Source organism: Sinocyclocheilus grahami, unplaced genomic scaffold (genome assembly GCF_001515645.1).
Source record: "Sinocyclocheilus grahami isolate Dianchi unplaced genomic scaffold, SAMN03320097.WGS_v1.1 scaffold2447.1, whole genome shotgun sequence".
NCBI lineage: Eukaryota > Metazoa > Chordata > Actinopteri > Cypriniformes > Cyprinidae > Sinocyclocheilus > Sinocyclocheilus grahami.
In genome coordinates this window covers 70,150-70,763 of record NW_015507626.1, presented here as the reverse complement: position 1 = coordinate 70,763, position 614 = coordinate 70,150, and the positions used below count along the sequence as shown (strand labels likewise).

General features: G+C 45.4%; 1 protein-coding gene across 1 annotated transcript in view; it reads right to left on the bottom strand.

Moving 5' to 3' along the window:
* Positions 1-6: 6 nt before the first annotated feature.
* Positions 7-614, bottom strand: part of LOC107575052 (protein Hook homolog 2-like) — a 2,605-nt gene continuing 1,997 nt past the window's right edge. The window contains exon 4 of the mRNA XM_016261463.1: positions 7-420. Coding sequence (XP_016116949.1) covers positions 301-420 — 120 coding nt within the window. The 3' untranslated portion in view covers positions 7-300. The remainder of the gene's footprint in view (positions 421-614) is intronic.

Here is a 614-nt window from a genome sequence, read left to right as displayed (position 1 = left end):
ATGAGATGATTGACAGCTGAAGGCACCGAGTGTGTAAAGTGCGTTCACATGCACCGTAACCCTGAACAACACCCAAACCTATCGCACAGCATTAAAAACATCATTAAAAGAATCAAAGGTTGATCGACTTCATTAAACTCAGTTTTCATGTGACTCTGGCGCTAACTGACACTAAAACTCAACTACATACTGACGTTTGGATCAACTAAAAACAACACACAAAATGCATCCTCTCTCCGTCCTCAGCAGGACGATCACAGACAGACAGAAAGTGCTGAAAGAGAAGTGCAGCGTTTGGGTTTATCGGGGCTGCAGGCGGGACAGGCCTCTGCGGGCTTGTGTCCACTGTCTCTGCTGGGCCAGGAAGGACTGAGCCGGACCCGAACCCGACCCGGAGACCTTCTGATGAAGAGCCATTCCCTGAGAGACAAGCAGAGTGAGACGCAGAGAAGCGTTTAATAGTCCACTCTAGCATCTGCTGCTGATTTCACAGATACCCATCTCGACTCTCAGCCCTCAGTTTCTATAAATCAATGGAAATTTGATATAAAACACTGACAATCTATATCTGCCTTCATAATTGAGTTTTTTTCTTTCTTTCTAAATATTTGGCA